General features: G+C 40.4%; 2 protein-coding genes and 1 long non-coding RNA gene across 5 annotated transcripts in view; 1 reads left to right on the forward strand and 2 right to left on the reverse strand.

Annotated features, from left to right (window-relative positions):
- Positions 1 to 1,223, reverse strand: part of LOC125714767 (acyl-CoA dehydrogenase family member 11-like) — an 11,837-nt gene extending 10,614 nt beyond the window's left edge. The window contains exons 1-3 of the mRNA XM_048985705.1: positions 957 to 1,223; positions 314 to 546; positions 78 to 177 (exon numbers count right to left, since the gene is read on the reverse strand). Of these exons, the coding sequence (XP_048841662.1) occupies positions 78 to 177; positions 314 to 546; positions 957 to 1,223 (600 nt within the window). The remainder of the gene's footprint in view (positions 1 to 77; positions 178 to 313; positions 547 to 956) is intronic.
- On the forward strand, positions 559 to 4,710 carry LOC125714912 (uncharacterized). Its single transcript, XR_007383882.1, has 2 exons — positions 559 to 897; positions 981 to 4,710. It is a non-coding gene; the product is annotated as an uncharacterized LOC125714912 (long non-coding RNA).
- Positions 4,711 to 7,746: 3,036 nt separating this feature from the next.
- morc2 (MORC family CW-type zinc finger 2) overlaps positions 7,747 to 16,330 on the reverse strand; it is a 50,285-nt gene continuing 41,701 nt past the window's right edge. For all 3 annotated transcript variants that reach the window (XM_048985681.1, XM_048985671.1, XM_048985690.1), the window contains 5 exons: positions 15,686 to 15,827; positions 12,581 to 12,754; positions 10,249 to 10,342; positions 9,822 to 10,010; positions 7,747 to 9,146 (listed from right to left, as the gene is read on the reverse strand). In XM_048985681.1, coding sequence (XP_048841638.1) covers positions 9,078 to 9,146; positions 9,822 to 10,010; positions 10,249 to 10,342; positions 12,581 to 12,754; positions 15,686 to 15,827 — 668 coding nt within the window. In that variant the 3' untranslated portion in view covers positions 7,747 to 9,077. The remainder of the gene's footprint in view (positions 9,147 to 9,821; positions 10,011 to 10,248; positions 10,343 to 12,580; positions 12,755 to 15,685; positions 15,828 to 16,330) is intronic.

Here is a 16,330-nt window from a genome sequence, read left to right on the forward strand (position 1 = left end):
ACATACAGTAAGACCTAGTGACATAGAAGTCATAACGCCAAAAAAGTCAATGGACAATCACCGTTACGGATGGTCACCTCAATCACTTTGGCTGCACCATCCGTCATCGCCAGTGGACAGGTATACAGTCCCGCCGAAGGAGAGTATAGGTATATTTTGGACATTTGATAAACACGACTGTAGAATACAACACATAAACATTTCACAACAAAATACAAAGTATTAACAGAATTACCAGTTACATGAAAGTAGAACTTTATGAAGTAGATTTTACTACATTACTCAGACTGATTTGGTTGATCCATAAGAGTACCTCCACTCTCCATGTACCCTCTCATATCCTGCTGCTACAAGGCCCTCCTGGGCAGAGATCTCTTTCATGCGGTTCCAGGCAGGGCAGGTGAAAATCCGGTCCACTCGATGGCCCCATGCATCATACTGCTGAAGATGGGGTGGATTCTCTTCACATTGACGGCCAAGAGCATCCACTTCACTCACCAGCCTTTCTCCAAACCTAGCCAAGTCAGCTTTGATTGCATCCTTTACCTGAATGCACAAAGGTAAAATGGTTTGAAATCATTGTTCCTGCTCCTTCAGCTCTGAAACAAATTTCCACAGCCTACAAAAAGTTATCTCAGTTCAACTTTAGTTTGCTAACTCCAGTGGCCTGTACTGCGAAGCGGGGTTACTGGCTTATCGGGGTAACTTGTCGGATTTAAGGTACCAGTTTAAATTGACTTAATATTCGTTCACTTAAATTTTGCCCAGACTACCTTAAATCCGACAAGTTAAGTCAGTAACCCCGCTTCGTAGTACAGGCCCCAGGAGGTTTTCTCTGACTGTTACGCTGACTCAAAATACTGCGGCCACGTCTCGTTGGTGCTGTATATATTTACAGTAAGTCATTGGGAAATGATCATCACATTTTATATCCTGGTCACTGATGCAGGACAGACCTCAAACGGCAGGTTTCTTTTTAGGTACTTCTGCAGCAATGCGTCTTCATAAAAAGGGTTACTGATCTGCGGTCTCTCCTGGAAGAAGCTGCCGATGGAGGACCTGAAGAAGATTGGCTGTTCTGCCGCTTCTCTCTGCACTTCGAATGTCCTCGGCTGTCCTCGGACGCTGAAGGCCGTGCAGCTACCAGAAAGGAGACGGCCACGTCCCGGGGAAGGTAGCAAACTTCGACCGACCCGCGACAAGCCCGCAACGTAGACTGCCATCAGGAGAGCTTACGGTCAATTTTTACCGGCTCGCAAACTCTGTTCTGTAAAATTGAGAAACGACAAATATCTTTAAATAATAAACACGCATGTTCACCGCTGCACATTGGAATGAAAATATATGAAGTAGGTCAAAAGTCATCACGGAATTAAACACATAATAAGTCAACAACAGACTGCAGGAAGCGTGTGGAAAATGTAGCATGAAATTAAAATTCATATTTTTAAATACAAGAAGTACATTAAAAATCCTTAACATGTTTTTATAATCTCATCTATTCTTCTAGTATGTTCGGATTTCTAATTGCATTGCGTGAGACATATATTAAAATGCTACTAAAAACGATTTACTAAATGCATAAGACTATGCATTATTGTTATTATATTGTTATTGTTTTACAATTTATACGCTTTACCTACCTACCATTAAAACCTCTCTTTCGCCACCTTCCCGCAACAAGGCACAGAGAGGAAAAACTAGGTTTAGGAAAGCGGTACGTATTTCCGGTAACGCACATGGGAAGGTTTCAAAATAAAAGCGTCTCAGTAGGCAATTACAGTTAAGCATTTCATGAAAGCGGACCCCATGGATAGATAACCATGTCGCAACTACATTTGATCTAAAACATTACAGGTGTCAGAATGAAAAACTGACTTAATCTCGGAATAGTTGAATGTGGAAAGCTGGGTACATATATATAGAACCAACATACCGTGAATCTCAAACGCTCTTGTTCACAGTTTTAAATATAAATCCCGCATGAGTAAAAGAAAGTGGCGAAACAGGCTGAATCGAAAATAATAGAGTGTTAAGCAACACTATTAACTCTAACCCCTGGTAAAAACTATGGAATCACTACACTTAGAAGAAATTCTGACTCCAAATAAACAAATCACAGGTAGGACACATAAAAAAAATTGTTCACAGTTTTTCTCAGTCGCTTTGGCACATTTCTCAGATCAGAAATTAAATTCTCATAACTACTTGTTCAACTTCAACATCATCGAGTCACTTGTGCACATCATAAATTCAAAGTCTCATTCATTTGGTCAAATTGCAAATTTAAATGATTATGTACAATCATCTACTGATTCCTACATTATCAATTGTTTATGTCACGTTGGTCAATATAAATTATACTGGTACTCTGTTGAACAGTCTTACCCCCCAAAACATCTAGACATTAGTTCATTGTATAAGTCATTCCATGCATAAATGTGTCCTGAATTTCTCTGGGAAGGTCTGAAGTGTTAGATTGACCACTGATCAAACAGAGCTTTAGAATACCTCAGAGGTGCATCTCATGAACCTTCAGTTGGCAAGCATATATCAACAGAGCACAACATAGTGTTACAATTTGACAATGGAAGAGCAACAAGGAAATGAACAGAGTCAATAGCCGGTAAAGAGAAGCATAATAAGGCTGCACTGTGGAATGGTAGGGAGACAAAACAGAGGAAGAGGTAGAAGATGCCAAGAACATGCACATTCCTGATGAAATAAGGGATACAATTGTGGACCATGTCCTCAATTATGGCTTTACAATGGCTGAAGCTGGTCAAAGGCTACAGCCGAATACTAGAACAACTGAGATTGTCACGAGAGGAGTCGCGTAAATAAGGAGGGCACTCTTGCAGATCAGGCAGGTGAAAGGGCTTTAATATCCTTCGTAAAATCCAGACAGAAAAAAGGAAAATGTAATCCAGGAATCGTGGTCGAGGTACGGGCAGCGGTCGAGCGATCTTCGTCGGCAATTAAGGCACAGGGCAGGGCTAAGGATCCGGGGACAGGCGGGTGTTCAGGCGGTCTTGGTCAATACTCAGTGGGTTATGCTAGATTCGTCGTCGGAAAGGCAGAATACGGTCAGGGCAAAAGGCAGGCAGAGAGAGGTACAGGCAGGCAAAGGGTATAACGGGACAGAACGTCTCGAACTCTGGCTGGCGTGATCGACGCGAATAAGTATGATTCTTCATTAACCCCAATGGAACTCAGCTGACAGAGGGAGGTGTACAGTTAACGGTTCTACCGGTTCCCTGGACAGGCGGAGATGGAGTATTCCGGTCCCTGCTAAACTCCCTTCTCGGGATACACCGAGGGCGTGGAAGGGAAGCCCCCGTGATGTCATAGGGGCTTCCTCGGCGCGGACCATGACATAGAGATACATTACCATCCCGAATTACCATTAGTCTGTATAGGGCAAGATAAAAACTACTGGAGAAGCGCTCAGCAAGTCACATAGCAATGCATTACCTTTAACAATCCTAAAAAATGACTTCATCACCAAACCTTTAACTGAAATGCATTCCCACATCATAAATGACTGGAGAAATTACTTTACTTCAGTCAGTTGTCTTTATATGTTTCATTAGAATGGCACCAGACAAAAGTTCCAGCATCATCTCTTTAGCCAATGCGGATTCATGATTCATGAGTGAAAATCACTTTCATCCAATCATTCTCACTTCTATTTAGCCCACTGTAACCGCATTTTCTTCTGTTTAGGTGTTAGTACTGGTTTTCATTATTTCTTGTCTATATGTAGGCCTAAATCCCATTTTATTCAGCCGATTTCTTACAGGTCGACTTCAGAAGGCACAGCACTGACTTAGCCCCCCTCTACATCAACGGCGAGTGTGTGGAGAGGGTCCATACCTTCTGGTTTCTCGGCATCCTCTGCTCACATCTCCTGGACAGACATCACCACAGCAGTTACCAAGAAGACTCAGCAGTGGTTACACAACCCGGACTCCAACCTGCTACTGACCTTCTACCGCTCATCCATAGAGAGCCTGCTGACGTACTGTATCACAGTATGGTACGGCAGCTGCACCACGGCAGACAGGGAGGGGCTTCAGAGAGTAGTAAAGGCAGCACAGAAGATCATCAGTTGCCCTCTCCCCTCCCTGATGGTTATTTACACCTCCCGCTCCCACCCTGGCTCAGATCTGTTTGACCTGCTGCCCTCAGGGAGGTGTTACAGGTGCATCACAGCAAAGACAAACTGACTCAAGAACAGTTTTTTTTCCCAAAAGCCATAACCACCCTTAACATACACATGCACTGACTGGACAGTAGACTGCACAGTCTAACCCCCCAACCCCTGGACTTCTTTCTATCAACTGTGCAATATCCATCACCTAAATGGTATTGATAACTGTGCAATACCTGTATACTGTGCAATATCATTGCTCTGTATCCAACATCTCCACTCTACTCACTACACATTATCATTATTACCCTATAATACCGAATGTGTGATAACCCACACTTCATATCACATTGTATATTCATATATTTAAAACCCTATTTAGTTATTTGTTCCATATGTATATAGCGCTACAGAACTTTTGCACTATTTGTTTATTGTTTGTGGTGTGTACATGTTTGCACTGAATGTGCTGCTCTTAATCTCATTATACATGTGTATAGTGACAAGAAAAGGCATTCATTCATTCATTCTGTTACGAACATAGACTCATGTTTCCACCTTATGTATGTTTGCCATTTGTTTTGTTGTGTTCTATTTTCTGTTTTTGTTCTATTTTCAAGGCATATTGCTTTGAGTTTTCTATCCTGATGGTTTGACGCCTTCCTTGGTCTACCGATATGTTTTTCCCCACTTTGTTTATACTGTATCTACATCAAATTTTAGACACAGCGGACTGGAAACAACCAAAATCTTTGGCACACTCCATGTTGGATTTCCTTCTTGAAAGAGTTTTATAACCCTTCTTATTGTTTCAATTGACAACTTTCTTGTTGGGGCAATGTTTCCTTTCAATTAGCCAAGTCCACCAGCTGGTTAAAGTCTCTGTTTAACTGCAAACTAATCCACATTTTCAGTCTTAGACATAAAAATTTCAAGGTGATTCCAGATTTTTTTCCACAACATTAAGTAATTCCTTAATCTTTTCCTCTAATTAGTCTGGACAAAACTATGCCATTAATTAAAATAATTTAACTTAATTTGTTTGAGATAAATTTCATGAATCGTCGTGCGGTGGACGAGCAAGCAGGAAGCAGGGAAGGATGAGGCAGGTCAGCGAGATTACGGGAAACGAGGGTTTATTTGGGGAGACTGGGCAGACAGCGACGTACTAACACAAGGAAACATCAGCAAACATCAATGACGGACACCCAACTGAAGAAGATGTAGAATGATATGCGTATGACAAGGCAAAATAACAGGGAACAGCTCGATACAATCGGGGAAGCACATGTGGACGATCAGGGGGGCGTGGCGCACACGACGACTGGACGCGCAGGTCATAATATCCAGGATGTTCAGTTATGAAATTTTTTTTCATGTCATATGTCATTTGTTTATTTGCTATAAAGTAAAAATAGCTGGGTGAACACCCTATTAGGGCTGTACACCTCCAAACTTAATATACACTAGTCCAGTATATATACTGATAACCAAAAAGTCCTGTTAGAAACTTGCATAACTGGACCCATTTTACTTGCATAGTTCCAACTATGTAAGTCGCTAATATTGTTAGCAGCTACACTTTTGGGAAACATACCCATAGGTTTGCAGGGTATCACAGTAGTAAACAACATTATGAAGTCTGTGATGCTGATATTGTCAAGAGACTTAGGTATTGCCTGTGGCCTACTTTTGGTTAAATAAACAAATAACGGTTAGCCTTTACCGCAGTAAACTTTTTCTGTCATATAAAATGTCCATATTTTACTTCACATTTGTTACAGAATGCTGTCTGAAAGGGAAAAAAACAAACACAGTAATTGTTTACTATTACTCCCACTTGAAAAACAATTTTGGTTCCGCTCGGAAGAAAATTTTCTTTGGAACGGGAGGAAGCAGAGCTGTGTATTTGAAAAAAGAAAGAAAAAAAAAAACCCACCGGAACATCCCCTCACTCGTTCCGTCACGCTCCACTTTCTGCAGGGCTCCCAACTTTCACGTATCTGGCGTTACAAGCAAAAAGTCTTACGGCAAATCAATATACCATTACAAATCTAAAATTAGCTAAATCAAAAGCGATAGGGTAGTTTGCATACCCAACAGACTATTTACAAGGTAATTAAACTATTACATATATGTAAAAATGTGTGCAGATATGTCCCATATTAAAAATCGAACGCCAGTCAGCTGACCAAAGTTGGCAACCCCTTCACATCTTGAAATAAATCATGTCTGCTTGAATGTGGATATTCCTGCTTATTATCTGGCTGCTAAACTACAGCCTGGCATCAATGTAAGCTAAAATTAAAACACATTGTTTCGCAATTGCCCAGCATGTGGGGTATGCAGATATCACATACGCCCGATGTTGGCACCAATGGGCACACGAAGGTACCCACACATGTTGTGAAGGTTCCGGTCGCCCAAGACCACACCAAGGGCGGATCATGCGCGCCAAGCATTACAGAACCCAGTGACATCTGCGACTGTTCATCTAGACACCGGCATTGGACTTTCTACAACACCCTGTGTCATCCTGCACCTTGTCTCGATGACTGGGATCAACTGAACTACGGGTTCACCATCCCATGCGTAGACTTCCGTCAGCACCAGCGCAGAGATGGCTGTGTTTATAGTGGGGCCATAACCGGGAGACATGGACTAATGACGAGTGGTGTCGTACCATGTTATGTGATGAATCTCGGTTCTGTATTACCATGAATGACCGTCATGTGCGCGTATGGCGGCACCGAGGGGGAAGACCAGTCCTGCCAATGTTGTGGAGAGACACCAGCGTTACTCCTGGAATCATGGAGCCATAAGGTATGACTTCAGGTCATCTTTGGTAGTGATTTGGGGGACCCTGACAGCACAGCGCTATGTCTGTGACATCCTGCATCCGTATGTCTTACCCCTCCCGAGACAGCATCCTGGTACATCTTTCAACAAGACAACGCCCGTCCACACACGTGTGTCTATGGACTGCCTGCATCATGTTGAGGTCCTCCAGTGGCCAGACAGGTCCTCTGATCTTTCCCCAGTTGGACATTTGTGGGATCAACTTTTTTATGTCACTGAGTGTATTATAAACTCGAAAAAACACTGCGATGACGGCACTTCCTCAGTCATTTAAAGAAAACTGGGATGTAATTGCTCAGAAATGCATCAGACGCATGGAGAACGGAGTGTTGGTGCCAAGTTTCTGAGGTTATTATGAAAAAAATGCAACAGTGAATTTATCAAAATTAATGGTCTTGATGTAGTGTATGCACTGATGCCATGTTTACGAGTTCATTATTTTACAATGCTGCAGTACATTATATAAATCAGCATTTTGGTACTACGTTACACTCACTCTCATTTACTAATGTCAGATTATCGAGACGTTTTGAGATAAAAGAAGAGGAATGTCTTGAAATGAGTTGAGGGTATGTATTGAGTACTTTGTATTAAAACTCTTACATCATTTTAAACAGACAATATTCAGATAGACAAGCCTTCCAAGAAAACTCATCTGGGCAGTTGGATTTGTCATAACTTTCCCTTGAACATTATGTTAGTGCATAATATTTCTGCAAAATAAGGACACGAGCAAAAATAAACCACACATTTTAATAAAACAGTTCTTTAACATTTAAAAATATTCTTTTAAAAGAAACATTACCACAATACACATAAAGGCTTCCCTTGACTGGATTAACTAAATACAGGTGATTTTAAAGCGATTATACTGACCCCTCCCCCACTCCAAAAAGTTGTCCTATAGTTAGGTGAAAGCTTCCAAGAGTATACATACTGATAAAACCCAGTAAATATTTCGTTTGAGGGTAAGCCTGTTAACACCCTCAAAGTCTTGGTAGATGCTAAATTAGCTTAATTATCTCTTCCCACATGCTCCATTCTGGAGTACACTCCTGAAGAAGGAAGCATCCAAGAACCCCCATTTTCATGCTTATCAGATCCCATCCTCTAAATTGGTAAAAGCAGCACTGACCCTGGGATTATTACATCTGTCCTGCCAAAAAAAAAGTTATGAAGCACACATACTTAAATCTTGAAAGTGTTGGGAGACATGTAGTATGCTACACACTTTCCAAATGGACTGTTTCTGAACTCAGGAACTGGAGATATGTGCAGATAGCAGAAATATAATCTACATAATCCTCTTTGCTGTTAGTGTGTAATGAGGGGGAGCATAATTTAAGTTCCGAGTCCTACCAGCTGCTTTAGCGTTGAATAAGAAAAAAGTGGGCACTGCAAAACTGTGAAGTGTACTGTAATGCCTTGAGGTACGCTAATGTAATGATGGACAGGAATATCAAGAAGGTTAGGCTGACTACTATCCCCCTCTCCATACTGTTCAAGGGCTTATTCTTGGTTGTTTTTACTCAATTTTGTTTACCACCATATTCATACAAGTATAAATATGAACACATCCGATTTAAACTAAAATCTAGTAAAATGCTTTTAACCCTGTTTATAGACATGCTGAAAAGCACAACAAAATAGTAAGAAAAAGGGGATACCTTGAAGTAGCTACATGGGGTTAAAGGTGTGATTTTCTTCCTCTGCTGGGCTAATGAGACCAGTGTCATACATCCAAAGTGTTTTGGATCACATTTCCCAACGACGGTCTTCCTTACAGTTACTAAAAGCTTTGGGATGCCCAAACTAAATTCCCTCTCCCTCCCACAATGTCCTTCCTAGCACACAGCAACACCCAACCTACTCTCAGGTGTGGCCAGGTAATGTGCAGGCGTGCTTGATAATCTATATTACACATATGGAATGCAATCTCTGCTGCTTTGTCATCCCATAATGTACAGTTTTTTTCTTTGACAGCCCACACAGAACAAGGTGGAAACGGAATTAAATTGGCTGTCAGGGAAGGGTGAGAGCAACGCAGGTCACTCAGTGAGTCCGGTCAGTCTCCTTTAGTGAGCAGGTCCTCAATGTAAGCATCCAGTTCATCATCTGTGTTGATATCAATGTCCTGTAGTGAAGGTGAAAGTCAGAACTTAACAAGGCTAACTGCTATGCCATAACAGGTATATGACCATGCAACTTTTTTATGCAGGGGCTTGGTTTTGAGATTCTTAATCTCCGAACAAGCAGTGACAACTTTTCAGTCTCTGAAAACTACCCATCCTCTGTCTGTAGTTTCAAAGAAGGCTAGCAGAGAGTAGCACCTGAACCAACTGTTCTTTTATCCAAATAAGGAACACGGAGGAAACCAGTAGACCTTCAAGCAAATACAAAAGGAACACTAAGATAGAGCAGGTTACTCTATGTAAAAATAATGGAGGCCACTGAACCCCAATGCTGGCCCCATTCTATGGTGATTTTAGCTAACAGAATGTTGTCATTTGGTCAATAGTGAAAAGTTCATTCTGAACATCAACAATTCAGAAATGCTACAGCATTTTCTATTGACAGTACGTTTAACTTGATGGACTGTTCTTATACAACGCTTGAGTAACATGTGATAGACAGCCTTAATGCACAAAATTATTTTAAAATGATAAATTGGTAATTTGGTCTTCTAATTGGGCAATCATGTTTAACAGAAATTGAAGAATGAATGGAAAAATGAAGGAAAAGTAGTATAGTTTTTTCTAATTACATAAAAAAGGGAAAAAAGGGTTGTTGGGGGGGCTGGGCTACCCACCTCTTGGACTTTCTGCAGCAGAGCCACAATATTGGTCCGCAGTTTCTGGAGCTTCTCCTCAGAGTCACGAAGGCGTGCCTCTGCACTATTACTCTTCTCTTCCACGGCACGAGCCCGGGCATCAGCCCGGCTTTGATACGAGTTGCACAGACTCTGTAGGCCCAGCTCATACTGCTGGAAGTACTCTTTCTGCAGGGTTAGACTTAGCATTAGCTCTGCAGTTCTAGCTCTTATCTTAAAAATTAATTCTCATTAGCTGACAATTATGAAAATAAGTCATTAGCTAAGAATTTGCTTGTCTTAAATCATGGAAGTCTTAAGTGGATATAAAACATAAAATAAGTGGAAGTGTCACATTAGCTTGGGTAATTTAGTAATTGAGAAGTATCACAAGCGCAGCATCTTATGACAAACTTCCTCAACATACCATTGGAAAAGCTACCAACTCCTCTGCGGTCATGCCGTTAATGTCATCTTTTGGAATTCGAAATTCCGGAGGGAAGAAGTAGCGCAGAAACGTCCTGAAACACAACACAAAGAACCGGCAGTCTGAATAGAGTATGTTTGGATGTATGGAACTATGGAACTTTAGGGCTAGTAGCAATACAAGTTTTAGATACAAACCTCTCATTCAAATCAAATTTGGATGCGGTATCGAAGGTATGTATGGGAGGTATTTTCTGCAAAAAATAAAATGAAAATGATAAAGTAATATAATTCTCCACTAGTTTTCGAAGTCTATGAGCAAAAATCCTGCCAAAATGAAAATTAAAATAAAATGAAATTTTAAATTTTCCACTCTTGCAGGAGTCAGTTGTGAAAAATTGCACAGGTAAATATTTTTTTTTTCTTTTCATTTTCCAATTTGACTTTATTTACTATTTGCCTTTTAATTTTCAAGTTCACAACATTTTAACTGGAGCGGACAATGGGCAGAGCTATCAATCACTGCTGCGCTTTCTCATTACGTCTGCGCATTCTGTTGTGTTCCTGTGTGTGTTTACTGTCATGAAAGAAAAATCACATGAAATAAATATATATGCTACGGCTTAAACCTTTTATTCATGTTATATTTTCAAAATGTCTTGTGAAAGCTGCAGCATGTGCTGCGCAAACAGTCCCTTCTAGTAAAGCTACAAATAACAAAACTTAAGCTGCAAAATAAGACGCTGCAAATAAGCTAAATAAGGTTCCATAGCACTTCGTGCTTTGGACCCTTACTGAATCTGAAGCTGCAAATAAGTAGCTAACTTGCTGCGTCTGACTTTGGCAATAGTTTGAGTAACACGGGCGACCATGTGCAAGGAACATAAAAAGGACCCAGCAAACACGCTGAAAAATCACAGCTCCGCTCACTGCTCCACTTCAGTTAACATATTTGCATGATGTGAACTTAAATGAAAAAGTATAAGAAAAACTGGAAAATGAAGACAAAAAGGTTTTTGAATTAAAAAAAATTTCACGTCTGACTCATACATGAGTGGAAAATTAAAATGCAAACGGTGCTGTTTCATTTCAACTTTCATTTTGGCAGAATTTTTACACAGACTTTGAAAAGTAAATGGCAAAGTGGAGATTATTTTCATTTTATCATTATTTTAATTTTCATTATATTTTTAGCAGAAAATACCTCTCATAGGTATGCTTTCTACAGCTACGTAATATCGTCAAATGACGATTACTTAACATTCAAGACACTGAGAAATTGATACATGCCTTTGCATACAATAGGTTAGACTACTGTAACGCTCTGTTACTTGGAAGCACACATCGCACATTAAACACCTTGCAGCATAATTAAAATACAGCAGCTCAAATTGTCACCAGGAACAGGAAGTTTGAATACATAAGCCCTGTTTTTTGTTCCCTGCACTGGGTTCCTGTTAGGTTCAAAGTTGTGCTACTTACATATAAGGCACTTAAAGGTCTAGCACCTGTCAACCTAACAGAATTACTTCAAGCTTACAAGCTGCATTGTCCACTCAGATCACAGAATTCAGGTTTCCTTGTTGTTCCACATATAAATAAAAGGGATAGATGGTGAAAAAGCATTCTGCTACAGGTGCTCTGTATTGTGGAATGATTTACCAGCCTATGTTCAGGACGCCAATTTGGTCTCAACTGAATCTCGACTGAAGACCTATTACTTCAGCGTATAACACAACACAACGTAACGATGGCTGTTGGTGCTGCTGTACGTGTCATTTTTATGTACTGTACTTGTCAATGCATGTTCTGACCACCCATGCTCTCTGCTTTCCATCCCCCACGTCTGGATGGTGCCAGGAGTGGGCACCATCTGAGCTGGAGTCTTGGTTCAGTCCCAAGGAAAGGTGACATTGTGGATGTGATCTACGAGCTGTAACATTGTGGGTGCAGTTTTTCATCAGCACCCTGCTCAGCCCGTAGTGGAGAACCAACTTATTGGTAGACTTTGGCTTGAACTGATCAAAGTCTATACCTTGCTTTTAACAAGAAAGCCCACTCTTCTTTTTCCCGTAATGTTAGCTTACCCAGGGGTACTGAGCAGCCAGTTGACCTTGGACCCCCAGAGGTTTTTTTCCTCCCTACTTGGGAGTTTAGTACCTCTCCTCCATTGTCAACTGGCTTGCTTTCGTTTTCCCTGTTTTGTATTGTTCTCTCTTAATGATGTTGTAATGAATCACAACACACCTATGCAAAGTGCCTTAGGGTGACAAGGTTGTGAAAAGGAGCTATATAAAAATAAACTGAATTGAATATAGAGGGGAAGAGGCTACCTCATCATGACCACCAGGCTATCCATCAGCTCCCGGCTACTGCCGGGCTGCGTGGTATCGGGCTCCATTGCAATGGATGCCCTTTCTGCTTCAGCTTCCTGTTGGGTGTCCGGGCTCTGAGTGACCGGGGATGGGGGTCGCATCAGTCGAACCTCATCGCTGCCCTTAAAAACCCTGTGAGGCACACATATCATCTCAGGTACTCTAATGTGATAGTACCATCATACACAATGACCCAGGCTGTGTATTTGAAAGGCCTTCAAATGTCTATAAAAGATGAACATTGTGCAACTCAAATTTAACCAAAGACACGTTTTGATAAGTACAGCTATCAGACATATTATCCTAACAAAACAGACAGACAATCAAGAAACATACCCCTTAATGAATATGCCAAATGCCCATCAAACAGAATACTGTATTTAATGGAGGCCTTAGAGTTGAGTTCGAGTTAACATTAAACCCTGGTTTATATAGTGTATTTTACACACATTGATACACACACAAACACACACGCACAAATACTGCCCAATGACACATATGGGTGACCTTCAAAACAATGTTTTCAGAAAGTGCCTTTTTCCTACTGTCCTCCAGGCGCTTAGTTCCCCTATCACCACCCACCTATCCCACCATGAACACTACTGCAGAATACCAAGACAGAATCCAAGTACAACCAACTTGTACTTGAAAAAAGTTTTACATACCCAGGGTTAATTCGCTAGAGCTGGGTTAACTGACCCTGATTGCCACAATTAGTGTTAAACGGTACTCAGGGCTCCAGAATAATAATAATAATAATTTAAATTTAATGAGCCATTGGCTCCTTAACCCAAAATATTTAGGAGCCATAATCTTTTTTAATCTGTTTTTTTTAAGAGCCATAATCTCCATCACATGCCAAATATAAAATAAAAAATACTTACATGGCACATTTTCATCTCTGGTTTACCTCACACTGCCCTTTCTTTCTCTTATCTGAGCTATCTGACCTGCCTACTATTGTCTTTTGCACTGTCTTATACATAATAAGAGAAGAATAAATGACACAGAAACATGCCACGCATGGATGGCCACAGCAGGAAGACAAAGAATTGTGTTAATAAATATGCATAAAAACACATAATACGTAAGCTATATGGTGTGCATTGTCCCCTATAGTTTAATGTTTAAAGCACATTTAACTGGACATGTCTGTAATGGTTAGGTTTACACTTAGTCCATAAATAACTAACAAACAAATACCTTTTGTATCTTAAATGGGCACAGTCAAGTTATTACTGATGGAAAATTACTGCGATCTCTCGCAAGAGTCCAAATTAAATAAAAAAGCTAGTTGCAAAATAAAAAATCTAGTCGCATAGGCATCCATTTTTGTCACCATCTGGAGCCCTGGTACCATACTGGTGGTTATCCAAAACAGCCTGTCTTTGATATGGGTAGGAGGTATGTAATACCTGCCCTGCTCAGTAAATTATTTTTGCCCACTGGCAAGGGGCCGTTAAGTGACAAGCACCAAATATCTGTATTGTTAAAACATATCATTTCAATTGTATCAGGATGAAAAGAAAGTTATCACCCATCTCAAGTACAGTAGAACCTTGGAACTCAAATGCCTCAACTCGGACATCGAACAGGTTCGTTGAATTTTTTTCAACTTGCACCTCGACCAAAATCTTGGAACTCAACTGTTCCCGCTAAAACTTGAATGGGTTGAGACGTGTTCAACTCTTCCAATTTGAGAAAAATCGAACCGTAAATCAACCGAAAACTCAGAACACGACAAACAAAAGACCTGCTAAAATGTGTCTCTGATGGGCTGGAAAAAAGGCAAAGCGAACCGATTAGGATGCTGATGCCTACAGTAGGAATCGTTCTCAGTCTCATGGTACCTTTTGACCGAGTTCAATGTGTGAAAGCTGTATTCGGTGTGATTTTTTTGTGCTTTATGTACAGTACATTTAGTGAGAGAGTAATCATGGTCCCTACAAAAGTGAGCAGTGATGGCAGCAAACTAGAGAGGAGAATAGTGAAAGTAACTGTAGAAGTTAAAAAGAAATAATAATGAGACTTGGAAGGTGTGTCTGTTCATGGTTCAGGGTATGGGATTGTCAATTATTTCACGTTTATTGCTTTTACAAGTATGTGTTGCTTTTCATGTGTGTATTAGTTTCATATATATTTTTATCATTAGTTAAGTGGGTAGTTAAGTTTAAACATGAAATCACTTGGGGATCTGAAATGGATTAAATTCATTTACATTATTTCTTATAGCAAAATTCAACTTGGAACTCGACCAGCCTTCTGGAACATACTGAAACTGTATTTAGTCAAAGGGCAGCTGTTTGTGTTAAAAACTCACAATTATAGTGGGTGAACATGAAAGCTACAGCAGCTAACATTTGCAAAACAGGACCCCTTCATAAAATTACTTATTTCTGACCAGCATGCAAGCCTAATGAGGTAAAACCTGCAAAACACACAGAATTAATTAGCTTGGCATCCAGGAAGTAGTTTGCAGACATGTATAATTTTTCCATATACAGAAACAGGTGGGACTTAAGCGCATCCATTTTCCTGATTGTGTTATTTTAGTGCCTGATTTAAATTTGTAAATATTGGGCCAATGGGTGTCATTTTCTCTCTCTATGACCAGTTCAAGTGCTATAAATGTGAAAAACCATTAACCCACCCATCTCATCAGCTACTTTTAAAGAACTTTAAGAACAGTTAGCTGGCTATGTTTATTGGCCTATTATAAGTCCAAGTCTTTTGCTAAAATGATTTTTCTGTCATTTCCAGCTCTCCACTCGGTATCTATCCTATTGGACATCTTCATTCTCAGCATGTGGTTTTTGTTGTTTCCCTGAACAATGTTCTGTCTGTATTTGAAGTCATTAATTTATACTAAAAGAAACAGCATTAAAACCTTCATTTTTACATCCACCCGGTGACAGTTCATCATCCACAAGCTAATAGCAGCTTTGCAGGGTAAAAAATTCAACATGAGGCCCATTACAACTACTACCACTAAGTGTGCGTTTGTCAAACAGATAACAATCTGGGTTTCATCGTGGTACCAGTGTCTCACAGCTGCCCCCTTACCATCGGTCGCGAGGAGTAGGGGTCGTGGGCACGTAATCAAACTTGACTTTCCAACGCACGCTCTGCTTACTGGCCTCCACTGCTGCTACCCTTCCCGTGAACCACTCCTTGTTGACTTTTACCTCTACCAGCAGACCTTTATCTGTATAACAGAAAAAAACAGCCCCTTCACACAAGTTCTCAATTCAAATGCAACTTCTGCAACAACTGTACCCTATCAGCTATTGTTCACTGCTCACCACTTCACTATCAATAGCATCTGGTTAAATAGTGATCATAAAACATTCACAGAACAAAATTCTTCCATTTTAGATGCCATGAGTTTTTGTAGTGTACTGTACAGCTGCATCATGTTTGTGCATTTATGTTTTTGTAGTGTACTCTATAGCTCTGTTGTCAGGTTCATGCCATGGGTTTCTCTAGTGTACGGAAGAGATGCTAGGTTCAAGCAGTGTTTTTTTTGTAATGCACCATACAGCTCGTTAGGTCCATGCAGTATTTTTGTAAAATACTGTAAAGCTCTCGTTAGATTCATGCAGTATCTTTTTGTAGCGTATTGTATAATTCTATTAGGTTCATGTGAAGTTTTTCTGTAGTGTATTGTATAGCTGATAGGTTCATGCAGTGTGTTTTTGTAGTGTACTA

The sequence above is a fragment of the Brienomyrus brachyistius genome, chromosome 2, assembly GCF_023856365.1.
Source record: "Brienomyrus brachyistius isolate T26 chromosome 2, BBRACH_0.4, whole genome shotgun sequence".
Taxonomy (NCBI): Eukaryota; Metazoa; Chordata; class Actinopteri; order Osteoglossiformes; family Mormyridae; genus Brienomyrus; species Brienomyrus brachyistius.